At 46.0% G+C, this 21,790-nt stretch overlaps 1 protein-coding gene across 3 annotated transcripts in view; it reads left to right on the top strand.

Moving 5' to 3' along the window:
• Positions 1-11,899: 11,899 nt before the first annotated feature.
• SCARB2 (scavenger receptor class B member 2) overlaps positions 11,900-21,790 on the top strand; it is a 57,927-nt gene continuing 48,036 nt past the window's right edge. For all 3 annotated transcript variants that reach the window (XM_084855393.1, XM_084855394.1, XM_084855395.1), the window contains exon 1: positions 11,900-12,202. In XM_084855393.1, the coding sequence (XP_084711519.1) occupies positions 12,086-12,202 (117 nt within the window). In that variant the 5' untranslated portion in view covers positions 11,900-12,085. The remainder of the gene's footprint in view (positions 12,203-21,790) is intronic.

Raw genomic sequence — 21,790 nt, 5'->3', positions numbered from 1 at the left:
TAAAAGTACAGGAGCGAAGACCTGGTGTGACTCACCAGCACTACATAGGTGGTTTTAGGGTATAAACGCATCTGATTGCCGCCCTTGTAGTCCCCCTCCCAAGGTTGTAGGCATATCTACAGCTTCGGGAGGGGGACTCCGACAAATCCTATGGTCCCTAGGATGGTCTCCTGGGACCATAAGATGTCTCTCCCCACCACTATATTACTCCAGCTTTTGTGCTTCTTGTCTAGAGATTGAGTGCAAGTCATTCCTATGATAAAGTTGCACTGTGAGAAGGGTTACCAGTTTCTACCCACAAAAATGCTGAAAACCCAGGACCAGCTTTGCCTATCTGTCTTTATCTTTGACTCACATAAAAATCAATTAATAGGAATAGGAAAGTTGTGTAACTAATTTCCACATTCAGTTTTAGCATGGGTGTGGGTTGTCGGCACGCTGCTGTGAATGAAACTTCTACTGTTGCATCTTCAGATGTGTACAAGTGACTGCTAGGAATCCCAGCCACAAATTAAAGCAACTCTCCTAGCCTTAGGCATATAACAAGCTTTCACCCTCAATCTTGCCATTTGTAAAATAGAAAGAAAGTTGCAAGCCTATGCATGTTCACTGGGGAATGAGCTTCCTTGAACTTAGTAGAACCAACATCGGATTACATGCGTGTAAGATCTTGCTGTATGAATTGCTTGCAACGCATACCTGTTGCAAAGATGAATCAGTCAAAGATTGTGATACACTAAAAAATAGCCAGTGGGTTGAATCCAGACTAAATCATACTCAAAGTACACCCACTGAAATCTGTGGGACTTAAGTCTCGTTGGGAAGTATCCAATGGGACTGCCCCACCTCCGCTAGTTCCATTACGCTCACAGGAACTCACAGAAGTGAATTCCACTGACCTGTCCTGACCTGGAAATGAGTGTTTCTTTTCCAGGGTTATTTTTCAATCTGCAAGAGCCCCATTGAACAAGTGGCAGGTCCCACAAGTGCTTGGGCACAATAGGAAATTACCTATTGATTTCAGCAGACTAAGTCTGAATCCAACCCAATGGACATTACTTCTATTTTAAAATAAATAGACACTACAAATTTTGGTTCTGCTGCTTTGGGAATATTTGTTAGGAGAGTGGAACCTTGTGCAGAGCAGTTTTGTGGAGCAAAATTCCAGGGTTTCTGGGGCCTACCAGGAAGAGGTGGGGCATGCAAATTAAGAATTCTTCCAGGCTGCCACTGGCCTTCTTGGGTCCCTCATTATTGGGGAGGTGGGGCTTTGCTCATCTTGGGGCCTCTGCAGATGCCTGACCTGGTCATCACCCTCTGGAGCCAGCCCTGCCTGAAGGTCCTGGACCCCCTGACTTCCACTTAAAAAAGAAAGCCATATTGCTTTCTATTATTGACTTTTCGGAGAGTAACACACACATTCCCAAATTCACTGTCCCATAGGTTGCAAGAAAACAACATTATCAAAATATAATTAACGCATTTAATAATTAACTAGTTTAATATTTTCAAGTTCTGGCTTTGTCTTTGTTCCCTCCCCCAGCTCCTTTTAAAATTTCTTGTCTCATTCTAGCTCCAGTTCTGCAGTGTGTCTTGATTGTGAAGCCTTTAAAAAGATAAGGATTTTTGTATACAACTCACATGTGCTATTGGTCATTCTGAGCCCTTGTGAGGTAAGATGGAATAGCATGGAATCTCTCTATAACTATATTGGTATCTATAACAGAGACAGTGGCCCCATCTACATGGGGCTTTTACTCCGGTTCTATTCCACCCCCAAACTGATAGTGTCAGATGATGCACGCTGCTCTCTGTAGCTAGCCCAGCGTTTCTTGCCCTAAATCCAGGTTTTTTTCAAACTCATTGTGTTGGATTTTCCTGTCACAGCAGCTTCAGTGCTGTTCAGGAGTCCGTGTCACCCTAGCTGGCTTTGGCGCTGGCTGGTGGAAGCGGTGCCGATTGGCAGAAAGTAGCATGGGGTGGGGGGGTGGGGAGAGCAGAGGGGTAAACATGTCTATCCGGAAGTAACTCATTGCCTTCAGTTCCACTTTGCCGGCCCCGCTGTTTTGAAGCTGTGCAGCTACGAAGGAGCACAGCTGAGAAACGGTGAATGCCTGTTGATTCGAAGCTGCACAGCTAAGAAAGGGTGATTGCCAGGGTGAATGATTTTGATGAACATGTGCGCAGAAGCACTTCATTGAGCCTGTGGGTTGGGGGGGGGGAGCCTGTTGATTGGGCAGTTAATATACATCAAAGACAACGCCTCCTTGCTGGCTCCGCACTCTCTGCTCTCAGCGCCTCTTGCACTCCTGCTCAGTCTCTGGACGGCGGTGGCTGCCTACTTGCCTGCCTGCCTCATAAATGTATGTGTGTCTGTGGGCTATGTGGGATTTGTCATGAGCATCTTCTCATAAGCAAGTTCTCCATTGCAGTGCACTTGGTTGAACACGCAAGGGACGGGGAGCAAGCCTCTGCTCACTGGCTGCCCTGCACCCACGCAGTTGCTGGCGTTCATTGCTACTTGTGGCGAGACTCCCCACCCCAACTAATGCGGCTTCAGTTCCCGTAAACGCCACAAAAGCAGAGTAATGCAGCACTGCATGTACCGTGGAAAGACCTAATTAGATCCTGTGAAAATGCGGATTTCGCCCAAATCGCTTCACAAAGCATTTCCACTTAGATTAGCCCAGTTACTGTTTGGCTTATTTTCTCCTCCTATCTCCCCACCCTCTGTTCCATGTCTGAACCTTTAAATTTACTCTCCCTGCAATAATTTCTGACTTTTAAAACTAAAAATCCATCAAGAACCAAATAATAGCTAGATAGATAAGTGTACTGGTCATGTCCGTCCTATGTGTACACCAGTTGCTGGGGAACATGGGCAGCAGGGTGCTCTTGCACTCGTGTCCTGCTTGTGGGTTCCCGGTTGACAGCTGGTTGGCCACTGTGGGAACAGAATGCTGGACTAGATGGGCCCTTGGTCTGATCCAGCAGGGCTCTTCTTACGTTCTTATTTCTTTATACATCAGCTGTAATTCATATGCCCCTAAAAACAAACCAAATCATATTGTGTGTGTTTTTCAGATGCTTTGCATTTATTAAAACCCACTATCTCTTCACTGGCTAAGACTAACATTGCCTCCAGCAATGGCCTCCAGTTCTGCTGCTACTAAGAATACAATGTTACTTTTTCTCTAAATAATGCCAAATGTGTGTAGGGTCTGTAAAGACACGGGAGTATCAAATTTCCTTCCTAGCCGGCTTACAGACTGCAATAGTAATGAGTGTTGTTGACAGGTAAGTGGTGGAAAGATGGGGTTAAAAGAGCCAGATGGCCACTGAAGAGCAGATATGATGAGGCTAAAGGGATATAAGACAGTTTCTCTAGAATATTATGAATGGGCAACTTGTGGCCCTCCTGATGTTTTGGCCTACAACTCCCATCAGCCCTAGCCAGCATAGCCAGTGGTGAGGTCATGGGAGTTGCAGGCCAAAACATCTGGAGGGCCACAAGTTGCCACCCCTGCCCTAGATTTTCAAGAAAGAGATTGCTCAGATTTTGTCTTCCCAATTTGGGGGGAAATAACTCATCTGCGCAAAGAATAGAAATGTAAGTAAAATGTTTTTTGGCCAGTTCTGGGGAATGCTCTACTGAAAAACTGTTCCTGTATCTTTTCTTCCAAGAGGAAGGGATAGCAGCAGATAGGGGGGAAATTTTAAGTGGGAAATGTCAGGAAATGAAAGTGGTTAAATAGCCCCTTGCCTCTATCATTTTCCCCATGCCAATTTCAGCCTCCAGCATGGCTGAGCCAGAAAAAGAACCATGGACCTCCCTGTTTGGCCTTTAGATATTCCCACAAAGATGTGGAGAAAGAGGCATAAACAATGGGTACTTAGAATTTTCCCAGGGGAGCAGAAATGGCATATAGGCCTTATTTGTGCAGGGACTGTTCTATTTATTTCAGCTTTCCTTTTACCAGGGAGACTTTCTGTTTTCTGGTACCTATCCCTGGAAAACCACTTGTGCTTGTTTTGGTGTTACAGCAGTGGTGTTGAACCTCTTTATGCCCAAGGGCCAAATTTAATTTTGGAGAACTCTTAGGGACTGCATTCCAGTGGTGGGTGGGGCTGAGGATAAAACAGAATAGGACCAAAATACCCCCCCAAAAAACAGCACCGCACCCAGCATATTTTAGCTTAACACTCTTCCTGCCAGTAACTAAGCCTTAGACAAGGCATTTCAATCTTTTAGAATGGGGAAAGAACCACGCAAAAGCTGGGAAACCACCAAATGATCAGTAGTCATGGGAAAGGGGTGTGGCCTTATGGGGAACTCTAGAAGGCCCCATTTGGCCCATGGAGCTGTGGTTCTTCACCGCTGCTTTACAGGGATGCTTTGCTAAAAATGCTTTAGTGTGAGTTGATGGTATTGTTATTTATTCTTTAGGGTTCTGCGCCCTCTCCCCATTCTCTGGAATGTAAATCTCTGAGTGGGGAACGGCTGCTTCTTGTCTCTTCTGTACATGTCAGTAAATGCACTCACATTAACATTAATGCACTGCTTGCCATTTCACACACTCCTGCTCCTGAGGTATGTTTTGAACTGTCTATAACATACTGCAGGACAATTATGTTTTCCTACTATATCTTAAACCAGGGCCCCCAACCCTTTTGAGTCAGTGGGGACATCTGGAATTTTGAGAGTATGTTATGGGCACTCTCATAAAAAGACTGCTATGGTGGGCATGGCTGGCCACAAAACACTCATTTCCCAAGAGGCAAACTGGTGAGAGTAAAAGAAAAAAAACTTGCCCAAGAACCTAAGTACAAGGCACATGTAGAGTCTGAGCTCCAAAACACAAAGCTTCTCTTTTGAACCCCAATAAAGATGGCACTGGAGAACAACCCTTCGCTTTGCAGAATGCCGGTGTCCCAGTTAAAAAAAAAAAAAAAGTGCTTACAAAAATATTAAGAAATAAAATAAAAATCAGGATTGGCAGGGAGCCTGACAGGCACCAAGAGAAGCATCTGTAGGCATCACATTTAAACCAAAATGAAGAAATGCCCTCTTGGCTTTAAAATCAGTCAAGGACAGATAGTTGCACAATAAATGAATGCAGCATATAGCAAGTGAAGAAGAGCTGTCAGCAATTTGAAAAAGGGTACCTGACAAGGTATATGTTGGTATGAAGATAGGAGTGTTACAGGTATGTCTTTCTTTTCATCTACAAAACGTTGGAGACTGAGGGAGCGATCCTATAGCCACTAGTCAGCAGCTAGACGGCCATAGGATATCTGGTTTTCCAGGAACCGACCTCAGAGCCTACACTCCGAGGTTGGTTCGTGGAGAACCAACCTTTCCTCTCTTCCCCGCTGCCTCGCAGGCAGTGCAGAGAAGCCCCGTCCTCCATGCTCACAAGAGGAGCGCAGAGCGGCTGAAATGGGGCATGCCAGGGGGCATTCTGGAGTGGGGAGGGTGGAAATGCCGGTATGACATACCCAATGTGTTGTCCAGCAGCCTCCTCCCCTGCTTGGCCCTCCTGCAGCTAGACAGCCAATATCGGCTATCTAGCCAAAAATGCAGGGCAGGAGAAGTGCGGAGGGAACGATCCCCTCCATGCTTCTCCTGCCTTGCATTGGATAGGCGGTCACTTCCAAGTTCAGAGGCAGCTGCCTATCTGCATAGGATTGCGCCCTTAATGTGCTTCCAAATAAGCCTTTTTATTGTGCAACTGCCCTGCCTGGTTCACTGAATTGAAGAGGAGATCCAGATTATATCTTCCATTTGACACCCACCACTTCTACTGTTGTTTTTTCCTTACCAGAAAAAATAAAAACATTCAGGAAGAAAAGATGAAATAGTTACACATTGCCTTTTGATTGGTAACACAAGGAGCATTTCTACACCAGGCTAAAATCCCACAACTTTACCGGGGCTTTCTGCTTCAGTTTTAAATGCAGATAATGATGGACTCCCTTTACATGCGCTTCCCTTCCCCTACCCTTTCCCCCCTTATCTGCATTGTTCTATATGTTTCATTATACAGCCACTAGATGGCACTGTGATCTAGCACCTCCTATTGTGCTATTTCCTCTTTTCAGGCGGAAACTCAATGTGCTGTAATTTGATAGCTCATTATTTCTGACCTTTTAAAAAATGGGGTAAAGGTCATTTAGCGTGGGAGAAGCCCTGGAGGTTGACAACATCATGTAAAGGACCCACAAACTTTTGTGAGTAACCAATCTCAATAGCAGGATAAAAGCCTTGTGTGGAGAAACCCTAGGACCCCTTCATCTGGAAGCACCCTAAGCTGCTGTATGTATTATCACACTAGCTTTAAACCAGTAGTTTTCATACTATGGGGAGGGCCCTTGGGGGGGGCATGGGACATCAGATAGGGAGGAGGCATGAAGTTTCAGGGAAGGAGAGGACACTGAGCCCAGTGGCACCTTCTAGCTAAAACCTGCAGAGACTGAATGCTCCCTGACAGCGGACTCGCATGGATCCACACTGGATTTGTGAGAGTGATTTCATTAGCTGGGAAGACAGAAGCTCAAGAAGAGCTGCTGCATTGTTCTAATTACAACTTTGCTGTGCTTGGTTTTAGGAGGGCGTCAGGAATCTTCTTTTCATAGAATCATAGAAAAGTAGGGTTGGAAGGGGCCTATAAGACCATCGAGTCCAACCCCCTGCTCAATGCAGGAAGCTAGAAGACTTTTTCTAGTCTTCTTCTTATGAGCATGAGGCTCTTCTCGGCAGGTTGCCTAAGGATTAACTGCAGAAGAGATTAATTGGGAGATTAATGTTTGGGACAAATTCCAAAAGTTTGAAACACTGCTTTGAGACTTAGATTGGTGAGCTTTCAACTAGCATTTGAGAATGGACATGGGGCAATCGATAAACTATGGCAACACTTTTAAAGGGGGTGGGGGGTGGCACAAAAAAGTTCCTAATCTCACATTTGCCTGGGAGTGACATCTTTTAATCCTGAAACCCCAGTGCTGAGCAAAAGGCAATCTGTACATGTTCAGAGGCATGCTCTTCTTGGCTTTTCAAAGCTAAATACCTGTTTAGGTTCAGGGCTAAACACTGGTTCTCATTACACCCTGATTTCTATTAATAATAATAATAATAATAATAATAATAATAATAATAATAATTTCTTCATTTCTATACCACCCAATAGCCAAGACTGTCTGGGCAGTTCACAACAATTCATAAAAATAAATACAACTACAACATTATAATAAAGCATGGCCTAAACATTTTAAGATACAAAATTTAAAACAATTAAATAGCTAACAACAATTTCAATTCACAATTTCAATAACAAACCTGTTCAAGACAGCTGACACAAGTGCTCCATCATATCCCATTAAATGTCATTAAGGGAGCAATCCTATGGCCCCTAGACGCTGCCTAGAGGGCCATAGGATATGCTCATTTCCAGGAACCGACCTCGGAGAACAGACCTTCCCCCGCTTCCATGCTGCCTGTGAGGTAGCACGGAGAAGTCCCGTCCTCCACACTTGCAACAGGAGGGTGGAGTGGCCGAAACGGGCCGTGCAAGGGGGTGTTCCGGGGCGGGGAGGGTGGAAATGCTGGTACAATACATCTATGTGCTGTCCAGCAGCCTTCTCCCCCACTCGGCCCTCCCATGGCTGAAATCAGCTGGCTAGCCACAAATGCAGGGCAGGAGGAGCATGGAGGGAATGATCCCCTCCATGCTTCTCCTGCCCTACATTGGATAGGTGGTTGCCTCCGAGTTTGGAGGAGGCTGCCTATCTACATAGGATTGCGCCCTAAATGCCTGCGTGTAGAGGGCAATGTTCGCCTTCATGGATGCCTTGTTGTGTCGAAGGGGCTTGCGTAACTTAGTGAAGCCATAAGCTATGCCGTGCAGGGCCACCCAAGACAGACAGGTCATGGTGGAGAGTTCTGACAAAATGTGGTCCACTGGAAAAGGAAATGGCAACCCACTCCAGTATTCTTGCCAAGAAAACCCCATGGAACGTATCACAAGGCTAGAGCCCCTCAGATCGGAAGGTGTCCAATATACTACTGGGGAAGAGCAGAGGGAATTTCCAAGTAGCATCAGAAAGAGTGAAGCGGCTGGGCCAAAGCCAAAAGGACACTCAGCTGTAGATGTGTCTGGTGGTGAAAAGAAAGTCCGATGCTGTAAAGAACAATATTGTTTAGGAACCTGGAATGTCAGATCAATGAATCAAGGTAAGCTGGAGGTGGTCAAACATGAGATGGCAAGATTGAACATCGACATCTTGGGAATCAGCGAACTAAAAGGGACAGGCATGGGTGAATTTAATTCAGGTGACCATCATATCTACTACTGTGGGCAAGAATCCCTTAGAAGAAATGGAGTAGCACTCATAGTCAACAAAAGGGTGGGAAAAGCAGTACTGGGGTACAATCTCAAAAACAATAGAATGATCTCAGTACGAATCCAAGGCAAACCATTCAACATCCCAGTAATTCAAGTCTATCCCCAACCACTAATGCCGAAGAAGCTGAGGTTGATCAGTTCTATGAAGACCTACAACACCTTCAAGAACTAACACCAAAAAAAAGATGTCCTCTTCATCATAGGGGATTGGAATGCTAAAGTAGGAAGTCAAGAAATCACTGGGATAACAGGCAAGCATGGCCTTGGTGTACAAAATGAAGCAGGACAAAGGCTAATAGAGTTTTGTCAAGAGAACACGCTGATCATAGCAAACACTCTTTTCCAACAGCACAAGAGGCGACTCTACACACAGACATCACCAGATGGTCAATATCGAAATCAGATTGATTATGTCCTTTGCAGCCAAAGATGGAGAAGCTCTATACAGTCAGTAAAAACAAGACCTGGAGCTGACTGTGGCTCAGATCATGAGCTTCATATTGCAAAATTTTGACTTAAATGAAGAACGTAGGGAGAACCACTAAACCATTCAGGTATGACCTAAATCATATCCCTTATGAATATACAGTGGAGGTGTATTTAAGGGATTAGACCTGATCGACAGAGTGCCTGAGGAACTATGGACGGAGGTCCGTAACACTGTTCAGGAGGCAGCAGCTAAATCCATCCCAAAGAAAAAGAAATACAAGAAAGCAAAGCGGCTGTCTGATGAGGCTTTACAATTAGCTGAGGAAAGAAGAGAAGCGAAAAGCAAGGGAGAAGGGGAAGATATATCCAACTGAATGCAGAGTTCCAGAGAATAGCAAGGAGAGACAAGAAGGCCTTCTTAAATGAACAATGCAAAGAAATCGAGGAAAACAATAGAATGGGAAAGACTAGAGATCTTCTCAAGAAAATCGGAGATCTCAAGGGAACGTTTTGTGCAAAGATGGCCATGATAAAGGACAAAGAAGGCAGGGACCTAACAGAAGCAGATGAGATTAAGAAGAGGTGGAAAGAATACACAGAAGAACTATACAGGAAAGATCTTAATGTCCCTGATAGCCATGATAGTGCGGTCACTGAACTTGAGCCGGACATCCTAGAGCGTGAAGTCAAGTGGGCCTTAGGAAGCATTACTAACAACAAAGCTAGCGGAGATGACAGTATTCCAGCTGAGCTATTTAAAATCCTAAAAGATGATGTTGTTAAAGTGCTGCACTCAAAATGCCAACAAATTTGGAACACTCAACAGTGGCCACAAGACTGGAAAAGGTCAATTAATATTCCAATTCCAACGAAGGGCAACGCCAGTGTTCAAACTACTGCACAATTGCGCTCATTTCACATGCCAGCAAGGTGATGCTCAAAATCCTACAAGCTAGGCTTCAGCAGCATGTGAACCGAGAACTACCAGAAGTACAAGCAGGGTTTCGAAGAGGCAGAGGAACTAGAGATCAAATCGCCAACATTCGCTGGATCATGGAGAAAGCAAGAGAATTCCAGAAAAACGTTTATTTCTGCTTCATTGACTACACTAAAGCCTTTGATTGTATGGGTCACAACAAACTGTGGCAAATTCTTAAAGAGATGGGAGTACCAAACCACCTTACCTGTCTCCTCAGAAACCTGTACGAGGGTCAAGAAGCAACAGTAAGAACCAGACATGGAACAACCGATTGGTTCAAAATTGGGAAAGGAGTACGACAAGGCTGTATATTGTCGCCCTGCTTATTTAATTTATATGCAGAGTACATCATGCGAAATGCCGGGTTGGATGAATCACAGGTCGGAATTAAGATTGCCGGGACAATTATCAACAACCTCAGATATGCAGACGATACCACCCTAATGGCAGAAAGCGAAGAGGATCTAAAGAGCCTCTTGATGAGGGTGAAAGTGGAGAGTGCAAAAGCTGGTTTGAAACTCAACATTAAAAAAACGAAGATCATGGCATCTGGCCCCATCACTTCCTGGCATATAGAAGGGAAAGAAATGGAAGCAGTGACAGATTTTACTTTCTTGGGCTCAAGATCACCGCAGACGGGGACTGTAGCCATGAAATTAAAGACGCTTGCTCCATGGGAGGAAAGCTATGGCACACCTAGACAGCATAGTCAGAAGCAGAGACATCACCTTGCTGACAAAGGTCCGTATAATCAAAGCTATGGTTTTCCCAGTAGTAACGTATGGCTGTGAGAGCTGGAGTATAAGGAAAGCTGAGCGCCGAAGAATTGATGCTTTCAAACTGTGGTGCTGGAGAAGACTCTTACGAGTCCCCTGGACTGCAAGGAGGTCAAATCAGTCCATCCTAAAGGAAATCAACCCTGAGTGCTCATTGGAAGGACAGATACTGAAGCTGAAGCTCAAATATTTTGGCCACCTAATGTGAAGAGAAAACTCACTGGAAAAGACCCTGATGCTGGGAAGGACTGAAGGCGAAAGGAGAAGGGGACGGCAGAGGATGAGATGGCTAGATAGCATCACCGATGCAATGAATATGGACTTGAGCATACTCTGGGAGAGAGCGCAGGACAGGAAGGCCTGGCGTGCTATGGTCCATGGGGTCACGAAGAGCCGGAAACGACTTAACGACTGAACAACAACAGAGGGAAGTGTTAACCTGCAATGGAAAAGATAACAGTCAAACAGTGTTGATGGCCAGGCAGGCCTCAGTGACAATCTCACTCCAGAGTTGGGGGGCCATCACTGAAAAGGCCCTCCCTGTTGTTATTATTAATTACATTTCTATACTGCCCCATAGCCGAAACTCTCTGGGCAGTTTACAGAGATTAATTTCGAGCAGTAAGGAAGTGGTACGGTTCCAAGCTTGGTGGAGTCTCATGCATTGTGAACATGCAGAGCCAGTTAACTACAGCTTATCAATGCTGGCTTTAAAAGAGTAGAATGTACAATATTTGCAACCTAATCTGCAAACATGTTTAAAATCTGCAAAAACGCTCATATTTCTGCTGGTAAAATACAGAAGGAAAATATTTTCAACGTAGGACACTCTGTCAATAACTAGACGGTAGAGTAGACAAGAAAATGATGTCATTTTCTTTCTTGTTGTTTGTCTTTGTATTGGGAAATTAATTAAATGTTTTAAATAATAGATGAATACATAAAACACATCGTCGCACGGGTGAGGTCGGCAGCAGCCAGTTGTGGGAGATCGCGGCAGGCCTGGCCGGAGCTGGCCTGGGGCAGGCGAACGAGCCGACGGGCCAGGAAGGGACGGCGCGGGCGCTTTGGGCCATCCCTCCCCGCGGACTGCCTCGCCGAGCGCTGAGCTCATCGCGCGTCAGAGGCGCCCGGACGCAGCGCGCCGCCTTCGCTGAGAGCCGCGCGCCGGGCCGCTTCTCGCCGCTGCCGCGCACGGCCCAAGCACAGCCTGTTCGGAAACCGAAACTGAAGCGCGGCTCTCCCCGCGCCCCGCCCCGCCCCGCCCCGGGACCAGCACAAAGGAGCCGAGCCCGGCTTCCCTCCGCCCTCTCGCAGCGAGGAGGCGCCTCGCCGGAGCCCGCCGGGCATCGCCTTGGCGCTGCGGGAGCGCCCATTCGGGAGCGGCTGCAGCCGTCGTGGGAGGAGGGGGACGGTGGAATTCCCGGTGGAATTGCCTGCGCGCTCAGCCGAGCTCCGGCCTAGCTGCTCGCTTGCCCGGCTGCTCCCCACCTGCAGCCATGAGGAAGCTGTGCCTCGGCGTGGTGGGCGTGCTGTCCATGACCTTCCTCATCGCCAGCATTTCCCTCCTCGTGGCCCACGTCTTGCAGAAAGTCGTGGATTCTCAAGTCAAACAGGTGAGAGGCCGTCTCTTCTCTGTGTGTGTGTGTGTGTGTGTGTGCGCGCGTGTGTTCACACGTTACATTCAAGGAGGGCAGAGATGCGGGAAGCGCACAGTGGCTTTAAAAAAAAAAATATTTATTTATAGCATTTATACCCCGCCTTTTTTCCTCTCGCAAGGAACCCAAGGCGGCTGACATTATCCTCCTCCTCTCCGTTTTATCCTCACAACAAGAACCCTGTGAGGTGGGTTGGGCTGAGAGTCTGTGGCTGGCCCAAAGTCACCCAGTGAGCTTCCATGGCCAAGTGGGGACTAGAACCCGGATCTCCCGGCTTCCAGTCCATCACTCTCACCACTACATTTTTAAAGGGCTCTCTGGGGTTTGCCTGAGAGTCATGCCATATTTTATGGAACACTTTAAGAAAATTAAAACCCAACTTTAACCCCCCCCATTCCAGTTTGTTTGTTTCCTTTTGCAATTTGTCACTCTGGTACAGACCCCCCACCCCACCCCCATTACAGGTATCTTGACACCTGCAGGTCAATTTTTTTTTACTATCTTGAAGCACAGGCAGCAGTCCTAATATGCACCCTTACACGGGAATATGCCCACTTGAACACGGTGGAAATTGATTCCAATTAAGCATATGCATAGGGTTTTGCACACAGATGTGCAACTGCATTTATCACATGCAAGAAACTGGCTGTTTATGGGAAAACATTGAGAAGTTAACTCTAAAAGATTTTCAGAAGAAGAAATTATCCGAAGTTGTGTTGGTGTGTGTTTTATTCAGTTGCGCTCTCCAGAGGTGGCGCCAGGTTTCTGAGCCCTTGGGCAAGACACCTGCAATGGTCCCCCTCCCAGTGAGTCTGCCTTCCCACCACTATTTCACCAGCTGCTATTGCTCCTTATGCGCTTTCTCATCATTGCTTGTGCTTGCTTGCTTGACAAGCGGAGAGCCAGGGAGCAAGCAGGCTGTGGCATCTCGTGCTGCTCCTTCTCACCACCACTGTTGTCTGAACCAGAGTGAGAGGTGGGTGAACAAGCAGGCTGCAGTGGTGCTGTTGCACTCGTGTCCTGTTTGTGGGTTCCTGGTCAACAGCTGGTTGGCCACCGTGTGAACAGAATGCAGGACTAGATGGACCCTTGGTCTGATCCAGCAGGGCTCTTCTGATGTTCTGGTGTAGTGGTCAAGATGAGGAGCAAGTCCAGGGGGCTCTTGTCAGTGGGTCCCTGCTGGGGTGTGGGCTCTTGGCAAGTGCCCAACCATGCCTACTTTTGACACTAGCCCTGGCAGACACATGAACGTAACACTGCGTTTTCATAGCAACCACTGTCCCTCCCTTATCAGATATAGCACCTCCCTCCTCTTAATGCATGACACACTTCGTGTATGACAGCTCTGCAAGCCACACTTCCCACAGTGGAAACACTGCTCTGTAATCATAATATTTGGTTTGTGCAACATGTACGTTACTTGATTTTTCATCACCGTTTCTCAATACTTGATGACTGGCAGGGAAATATGTGAACTCTCGCCACTGAAAAGTAATGCCTTTAAAATGGCGCCAGGTGATGTTGAAAGTTCTAATCCCTGGTGTTTGATCTGCGATAGCTCATTTACTTGAGCTGCTGCTATCAAGTGGTGTGTGTGTCTGGATATCATCTGAGTTACTTGTGAGGAAGGGAAAGGTACATGCTTAGAGACACTATTTTCTCTATCCATATATTTCTGGTATTGCTGTTCCATAGATTTCACTTATTATATTTCTATACTGCCCCATAGCCAAAGCTCTCTGGGCAGTTCACAGATTTGGTGTAGCATTGTGGTTAAGAGCATGAGCTATCAAGGGGAGAATCTAGGTCACATTTCATCCCTGCCATGAACTCATCACCATCATCAGAATAATTTATTATTTACAAAATTGCCTAATAAGTGCTGTACAAAAATAGAAAGAAAAGGTCCCTGCCTCTTAAAAACACGAGACAAAAGGAGCAGGGAGAAGGAAATGGAAAAACTCTTGCCCTAGCTGGGAAAAGGAAAAAGAGTTAAAAAGAGTGATCCTATGACCTATAGGCAGTGTCCCAGGGGCCATAGGATGCAGTGGATTTCTTCCTCCAAGGCTGGAGGCAGAGCTCCACCCTCGGACGATGAGATCCAACTATGGATACACACCCCCTTCAAGCCTTTCTCAGCGGCTGTGGAAACCTCTGTGGTGGCTCCCTTTTCAGAGGTCAGAACTCCAACCTCAGGAAGGCAGAAAAACAGGTGTGATGTGCGTGTTGTGATGGTTGGCTGGGAGGAAGAGGGCATGAATCCGATAGATCTGGTGGGCTCTCAGCCCCCGACTGCATCCCCAGGAAATATGATTTAGATGTGCTCATTTCTCTCCTATTGTTGGGAAAGATACCTGTCTGAAATCCTGCAGAGCTGCCGCCAGTCAATTTAGATCAGTGGAGGCTGGTGGCTCTGATGTCAGTGGGGCGGTGAATCCACTCCGGGTTTCAGTCAGAACCAGCCAGAACTCTAAGGAGCTATCCAAGGCATGAACTGAAGCCCCACTGACATCGGAGCCACCGGCCTCCACTGGTGTAGATAATATATGACGAAGTATCAGTGGGAAATTTGGCTTAAAATCTGTTATTTAAATCAGCCTTTCTTTTCTCCTGATGATTGAGCAGAATATTCATGGAGCCAGTCTACACTGTTGATTTCATATGGAGGGAGAGCACATCAGGGTTGTTCTCAACAGATTACGCTATCTCAAATCCTCAGCCAGTCCGCCGCTTCCCTCTGGAAAAGACGCGTTTTCGGAAAGTCAGTTTAGGGCGCTTTTTCCCCCTTAAAGTGACTCCCGAGCACTTCTGCCACAGGTATGCCTGGTCTCCCCGCATTAAATCCTGGGTGTGGTGTTTCTGTGACCTGGCAGTGGCCTGATCAAGGGGGTGGGGCCCACAGGGTGCTTTCAGGTACTGGCTCGCCCCTTCAGACTAAGGCAGCAGTTTGCTGTGTCCATTCACAAATAGCAGCCCCTGATTCATTCATTTCCCCCAATCAAGCAATTGCGCTGTGTAGCCTCAGAGTAACGGAGTTTGCTCCATTCATTTCCCCCAGGAGCGGTAGACAGGAGGAGAGGGGAGGCGAGGAGGAAAGGGGTGAGGAGTCAGCCTGCTGTTCTTACGATAGCTTCCGTTGTCTATTCATCAAAGCGCAGTAACGCGCTTTCAGTCAGTCAGGATACCATGGTAAGGGATTTAGCCCTTTCATAGTTTGCTGCTTGTTTTTCTCATTCATCTTTTAATCTTTTACATTTCCAAATGGTGGATGAGAGAGGAGAGGTGTGGGGTTAAACTATGGGGGCTTAATTCAGCACTTCCAAAGTTCCCTGAGCAGGGGAGCATGGACAGGGACAGGGAACTGTCATTCGCTGAGCAGAACCTACCAGGTTGATGACTGTCAAGGGCTCCTTGGAGGCCTCTCTCAGTCTAATCCAGTAGCCAAGTCCAGACACAGACAAAGGGATTCTTTTCAAAGCTTTATTCCTCTTTTACAACCTAACAACTCTACTGTTAGCAACTAGATATGAGCAGCAGAGTACCTATGCCCTAAGTTGGAACAGTTGGTCCCTGTTTGAAAGGGAATCACTGGCAGACCCTGAACTTAAGGGCTAGGGAGAGTCCCTCCCCTTTTCCCTTGGATCCTCTGGGCGCAACTGTTGTTTGCGCGCCAACCGGGCACTAAGCCTCCTTTCCGCGCCTCCATTTGGCGCCGCTCTCTGCGTCGGTGTCGCGCATCCAGCAAGTCTGCTTCCCGCGCTCTGTCACTCCCAGGACTGCTATCTAAGCTAGGAATGCCAGTGGGAGGAATCTCTGTTAGCTGTTGGCCCTGGGAAAGATGAGCGCGCTCCTCTCCCAGGAGCGACTCTTCTTCCTCAGAAAAAGAACTACTCTGGGATTCTATGGGCTCAGTGTCCACCCTGACAATGACATTCAGTTCCACTCTGTCCACTCAACCTGGAAGTATGGGAATTTCAAGCATTGTGTGACCCATGAAAAGTGAGGTTTTAGGTATGCTTCTCTTGCTTTGTGTGTCCCTGATGGACCAATGATGATTTCATGAAAATCCAGATAATACCCGAATGCGCATTTCATTCCATTTTCATGTAGATCCCCCCCCCACTCTAATTATGCTGAATGAATGCCATATCCTAGGGATGAGAAGTAGCTTGGGATCTACTGATAGATCTGAGTAATTTGCCATAGATAGGCAAGGATTTCTGATTCCTAATTGTCATAACAACAAGAACAATTAAAAAGTGTTCTTAAATTAGGTTGTTGAAAAGGAGCACTTGTGAGGAAAAGCGGGAGTAGGCTTTTGTGTGGAAGGACTTGTGAGTATGGTTCTTCTTTGTTGTTGTTGTTTATTCAGTCAGTCGCTTCCGACTCTTCGTGACTTCATGGACCAGCCCACACCAGAGCTTCCTGTCGGCCGTCGCCACCCCCAGCTCCCCCAAGGTCGGGTCCGTCACCTCCAGAATATCAATCCATCCATCTTGCCCTTGGTCGGCCCCTCTTCCTTTTGCCTTCCACTTTCCCTAGCATCAGCATCTTCTCCAGGGTATCCTGTCTTCTCATGATGTGGCCAAAGTACTTCAGTTTTGCCTTTAATATCCTTCCCTCAAGTGAGCAGTCTGGCTTTATTTCCTGGAGTATGGACTGGTTTGATCTTCTTGCAGTCCAAGGCACTCTCAGAATTTTCCTCCAGCACCACAGTTCAAAAGCATCGATCTTCCTTCGCTCAGCCTTCCTTATGGTCCAGCTCTCGCAGCCATAGGTTACTACGGGGAATACCATTGCTTTCACTATGCAGACCTTTGTTGTCAGTGTGATTTATTTATTTTATTTATTATTAAATTTATTAATCGCCCATCTGGCTAGTCACCCAGCCACTCTGGGCGATGTACAACATACCATAAAACAATTTAAAACAATAAAATATCTCTGCTCTTCACTATTTGATGTCTCTGCTCTTCACTATTTGATCAAGATTTGTCATTGCTATCCTCCCAAGAAGTAAACGTCTTCTGATTTCCTGGCTGCAGTCAGCGTCTGCAGTAATCTTTGCGCCTAGAAAGGCAAAAGTCTGTCACTGCCTCCACGTTTTCTCCCTCTATTTGCCAGTTATCAGTCAAGCTGGTTGCCATAATCTTGGTTTTTTTGAGGTTTAACTGCAACCCAGCTTTTGCACTTTCTTCTTTCACCTTCATCATGAGGTTCCTCAGCTCCTCCTCACTTTCAGCCATCAAAGTGGTATCATCTGCATATCTGAGACTGTTAATGTTTCTTCCAGCGATTTTAACTCCAGCCTTGGCTTCATCAAGCCCAGCACAGGTTGAATAGGTAGGGTGAGAGTATACAACCCCGCCGTACTCCTTTCCCAATCTTAAACCAGTCCGTTGTTCCGTGGTCTGTTCTTACCGTTGCTACTTGGTCATTATGCAGGTTCCTCAGAAGGCAGACAAGATGACTTGGTATCCCCATACCACCAAGAACTTGCCACAGTTTGTTATGATCCACACAGTCAAAGGCTTTAGAATAGTCAATAAAACAGAAATAGATGTTTTTCTAAAACTCCCTGGCTTTCTCCATTATCCAGCGGATATTGGCCATTTGGTCTCTAGTTCCTCTGCCTTTTCTAAACCCAGCTTGTACATCTGGCAATTCTCGTTCCATGAATTGCTGGAGTCGACCTTGCAAGATCTTGAGCATTACCTTACTCGCATGTGAAATAAGTGCCACTGTTCGATAGTTGGAACATTCTTTGGTGCTTCCCTTTTTTGGTATGGGGATATAAGCTGATCTTTTCCAATCTGTTGGCCATTCTTGTGTTTTCCAAATTTGCTGGCATATGGCATGCATCACCTTGACAGCATCATCTTGCAAGATTTTAAACAGTTCAGCTGGGATACCGTCGTCTCCTGCTGCCTTGTTATTAGCAATGCTTCTTAAGGCCCATTCCACCTCACTCTTCAGGATGTCTGGCTCTAGCTCACCGACCATACCGCCAGATCTATCCCCGATATTATTATCCTTCCTATACAGATCTTCCGTATATTCTTGCCACCTTCTCTTGATCTCTTCTGCTTCTGTTAGGTCCTTGCCATCTTTGTTTTTGATCATACCCATTTTTGCCTGGAATTTACCTCCGATGTTTCTAATTTTCTGGAAGAGGTCTCTTGTCCTTCCTATTCTATTCTCTTCTTCCACTTCCACGCATTGCTTGTTTAAAAATAATTCCTTATCTCTTCTGGCTAACCTCTGGAATTTTGCATTTAATTGGGCATATCTCCCCCGATCACTGTTGCCTTTTGCTTTCCTTCTTTCTTGGGCTGCTTCCAGTGTCTCAGCAGACAGCCATCTTGCCTTCTTGGTTTTCTTTTTCTTTGGGATGTTTTTTGTTGCCGCCTCCGGGACCCTATCTACTAAATCTAGTCCCTTAAATCTATTCCTCACCTCCACTGCATATTCATGAGGAATATTAGTGAGCTCATATCTAACTGATCTGTGGGTCTTCTCTATTCTCTTTAGTCTGATTCTAAATTGTGCAATAAGAAGTTCGTGATCTGAGCTACAATCAGCTCCAGGTCTTGTTTTTACCAACTGCATAGATGTCCGCCACCTTTGGCTACAAAGGATGTAGTCAATCTGATTTCGGTGTCGACCGTCTGGTGAAGTCCATGTATAAAGTCGTCCTTAGGTTGTTGGAAGAGAGTGTTTGTTATGCACAGTGAGTTGTCTTGGCAAAATTCTATCAGCCTATGTCCTGCTTCATTTTGTTCTCCCAGACCATGCTTGCCTGTAATTCCAGGTGTCGTTTGACTACCCACCTTAGCGTTCCAGTCTCCTGTAATGAAAATAACATCTTTGTTTGGCGTACTATCCAGTAGGTGCTGCAAATCTTTATAGAACTGATCTACTTCTGCTTCTTCAGCATCTGTGGTTGGGGCGTATATTTGGATCACTGTGATGTTAAATGGCTTACCTTGAATTCGAATTGAGATCATTCTGTCATTTTTTGGATTGTATCCAAGCACTGCTTTAGCCACTTGATTATTAATTATGAAGGCTACTCCATTTCTTCTGTGGTCCTCTTGTCCACAGTAGTAGATCTCGTGGTCATTTGATGTGAAGTGGCCCATTCCAGGCCATTTCAGTTCACTGACACCCAAAATGTCTGTATTTAATCTTGACATCTCCCCAATAACCACATCCAATTTGCCCTGGCTCATAGATCTGACATTCCAGGTTCCTATGGTGTGTTGATCTTTAGAACATCGGATTCGTCGTTCACCACCAGCACCATCGGCTGCTAGCCATCCGTTCGGCTTTGAGCTAGCTGCGTCATCACATCTGGGGCTAGTTGAACTTATCCTCTGTTCCTCCCCAGTAGCATTTTGACCATCTTCTGACCTGGGAGTCCCATCTTCCGATGGTATACCGGCATATCTCTGGTTGTACTGATCCATTTAGTTTTCATGGCAAGAATACTGGGGTGGGTTGCCGTTTCCTTCCCCAGGGATCGTATTTAGTCTGACCTCTCTGCCATGACCTTCCCGTCTTGGGTGTCCCTTCACGGTTTAGCTCATGACGTCATTGAGGTGCTCAAGCTCCAATACCACGACAAGGTAACGATCTCCTTTGCTGAAGCAAAGGTTCTTCTACTGATGGTTCTTCTACTGGTTCTTCTACTGATAAGAAATTCCTAGGACTGCGTATGCTGAGAGGCTTCCTGTTCCTTAATTCTTAAATAGTGGTTTCTGAGCTACGATTGTGCACCTGGTTCCAGTTGGGGGCTTGTAGTAAAAAATGGAGTAGATCCCGCAAGCCTGAAGTCTGCCCACCCCTGCCGTATCCTATACATGCTCAGCCCAGGAGGGGAGGGGAAAACATTATGCTTCAAAATCCAGTTTCAGCAGCTGCAACCCCAGCGTCCAGCTCCATGGAAACACCGCCAATGCTCACCAATCAGGGACTGAGCCATCTGACACCCACATGCCAGCCACACATGGAGAGAGCCAATGAACAGGGACACACCCCAGCACACATCCTGCATCACAGGACAAACAATATGCATGATGACATCACAGCACTCCTAGTGGCATAGCCAGCAGTACCCCCATATCGCCAGTCACTAGGCGTCCATCCAGGCAGGGGTTCAAGTCATTTCATGCTTCTCACAAGCACTGATTTGGAGCACATTCACTATTTATTTATACATAGATACATACATACTATTTCTTGGCTGCCTTTCAGGGCAGAAGGCTTCTGAAGGCGGCGTACAACAATAAAACACATAAAACCAATATAATATTAAAAACAATAAAAACACAATAAAACAGTCGGAACACAATAAAAAAGCGAGGGTGCTCCAGAACCCTTAAGCAGCTTACAGTTAAGTAGTAGATAATAAGATAATAAAAGTATAGATATAACTGTTAAAATAAATATATTACTATTGGGGGGGGGGACAGCCATGTAAACAACATAGATGATTATAGAAACATCAGATAAAACAACTAGACAATTAAAAGCCGCCTTACCACTGACCCCTAAATGCCTGCCGAAATAAAAAGATACTGGACTGTTTCCTAAAAATACAACCATTGCTGGAGGGTTGACATTCCCTGGGGAGAGCGTTCTAGAAAGAGGGTGCTGCCACTGAGAAGGCCCTGCTCTTTGTCCCTTTCATTGTCCCTTTTGACAAGGAAGGGATTCAGAGCAAGGCTTTGTCTGAAGGTCTTCATGTGATTGAAGGGTGATTGGAGTTGTGGCTCTTATGGTAGAAGACGCTTCCAAAGATAACCCTGGACCAAGGCCAACATAGTGCAGGAGTTTAGTGCAAAAATATTTTACTGCTGGCTTGTTGTTGTTCAGTCGTTCAGTCGTGTCTGACTCTGGCTGCATACTGTAGGTAGAAGTTGTATGTAGATCAGCTGGGAAAAAGCACCCTCACATAGGCCAGATAGAACAATAAGCTCAATGTGATTCATCATGAGTAAATTTGTATTGTTGTATATGTATGGTGAAAGACCAACTTAATGATATTCATTGAACATATCTTTGTAAAGTATCTCTGCTGGACAGGTTAGACAGATCCCATCACTGGTGCCATAATTTCCACAGGAGTTGCCCATGGCATTGTGGATATTGCCTTCAAATCAAGAGCAACCTGTTGGCCAACTTCATCCTCATATAAGAGGTTGTCTGTTTGTATGCAAACTTCTATTTTTGCCCCTACGTGGTGCTAATCTCTTGCACTAAATTAAAATAGGGGATGACAAACGAATACTACAGCAAGATTGAAGCTCACCTGTTTTGGGATTAATTTATTCACCATTACAAGTAACTGAAAATGAGTAACAAGAAACAGCTGTCTTTTTACTTTCCAGAACTATATGTCCCGCCCAACTCCCATTTTTCTTGTCCTTTCTTGTCTTCTTGTTCAGTCTTGTATAAACAGTGGCTGGTAGAGTCTAAATGGAGTTGTTGTTTTAAATCTCAAATTGGTTTAGCCTTGTTATATCTGCTGCCTAAAATTACCCT

The sequence above is a fragment of the Heloderma suspectum genome, chromosome 5 (genome assembly GCF_057233095.1).
Source record: "Heloderma suspectum isolate Gila_16-S chromosome 5, 16-S_ref, whole genome shotgun sequence".
NCBI classification, from domain to species: Eukaryota; Metazoa; Chordata; class Lepidosauria; order Squamata; family Helodermatidae; genus Heloderma; species Heloderma suspectum.
The sequence above is the reverse complement of the archived record's forward strand: the minus strand, read 5'-3'. Positions and strand labels throughout refer to the sequence as shown.